The sequence below is a fragment of the Papilio xuthus genome, unplaced genomic scaffold (genome assembly GCF_000836235.2).
Source record: "Papilio xuthus unplaced genomic scaffold, Pxut_1.1 DF826961.1, whole genome shotgun sequence".
In the NCBI taxonomy this organism is placed as follows: domain Eukaryota; kingdom Metazoa; phylum Arthropoda; class Insecta; order Lepidoptera; family Papilionidae; genus Papilio; species Papilio xuthus.
Genome location: NW_013531688.1, coordinates 7,022,181 through 7,022,386, shown reverse-complemented (window position 1 = coordinate 7,022,386; position 206 = coordinate 7,022,181). Strand labels below are relative to the sequence as shown.

The following is a 206-nucleotide window of genomic DNA, read 5'->3' as shown; positions in this document are numbered from 1 at the left end:
ACGAGGCGAACGACCTCGACCATTATGTGAGAGGGGAGGGTGCGACGTACGTGGTGGCGCGCGTGTGCAGCTGCAGCAGGGCGGGGCGCAGCGCGGGGTCCGCGGGGCGCGCGGGCGGCGCGGGCCCCCCGGCAGCGAGCCACTGCGCGCGCCACGCCTGCACCTCGCTCAGCACGCCCTGCGGATGCACGTGTCGCAGTGAGTGC

The 206-nt window shown here is 75.2% G+C and overlaps 1 protein-coding gene across 1 annotated transcript in view; it reads right to left on the bottom strand.

The window, feature by feature from the left end:
• Nup133 (nuclear pore complex protein Nup133) overlaps positions 1-206 on the bottom strand; it is a 6,699-nt gene that overhangs the window by 2,652 nt on the left and 3,841 nt on the right. Inside the window, exon 14 of the mRNA XM_013315055.1 lies at positions 61-178. Within this exon, the coding sequence (XP_013170509.1) occupies positions 61-178 (118 nt within the window). The remainder of the gene's footprint in view (positions 1-60; positions 179-206) is intronic.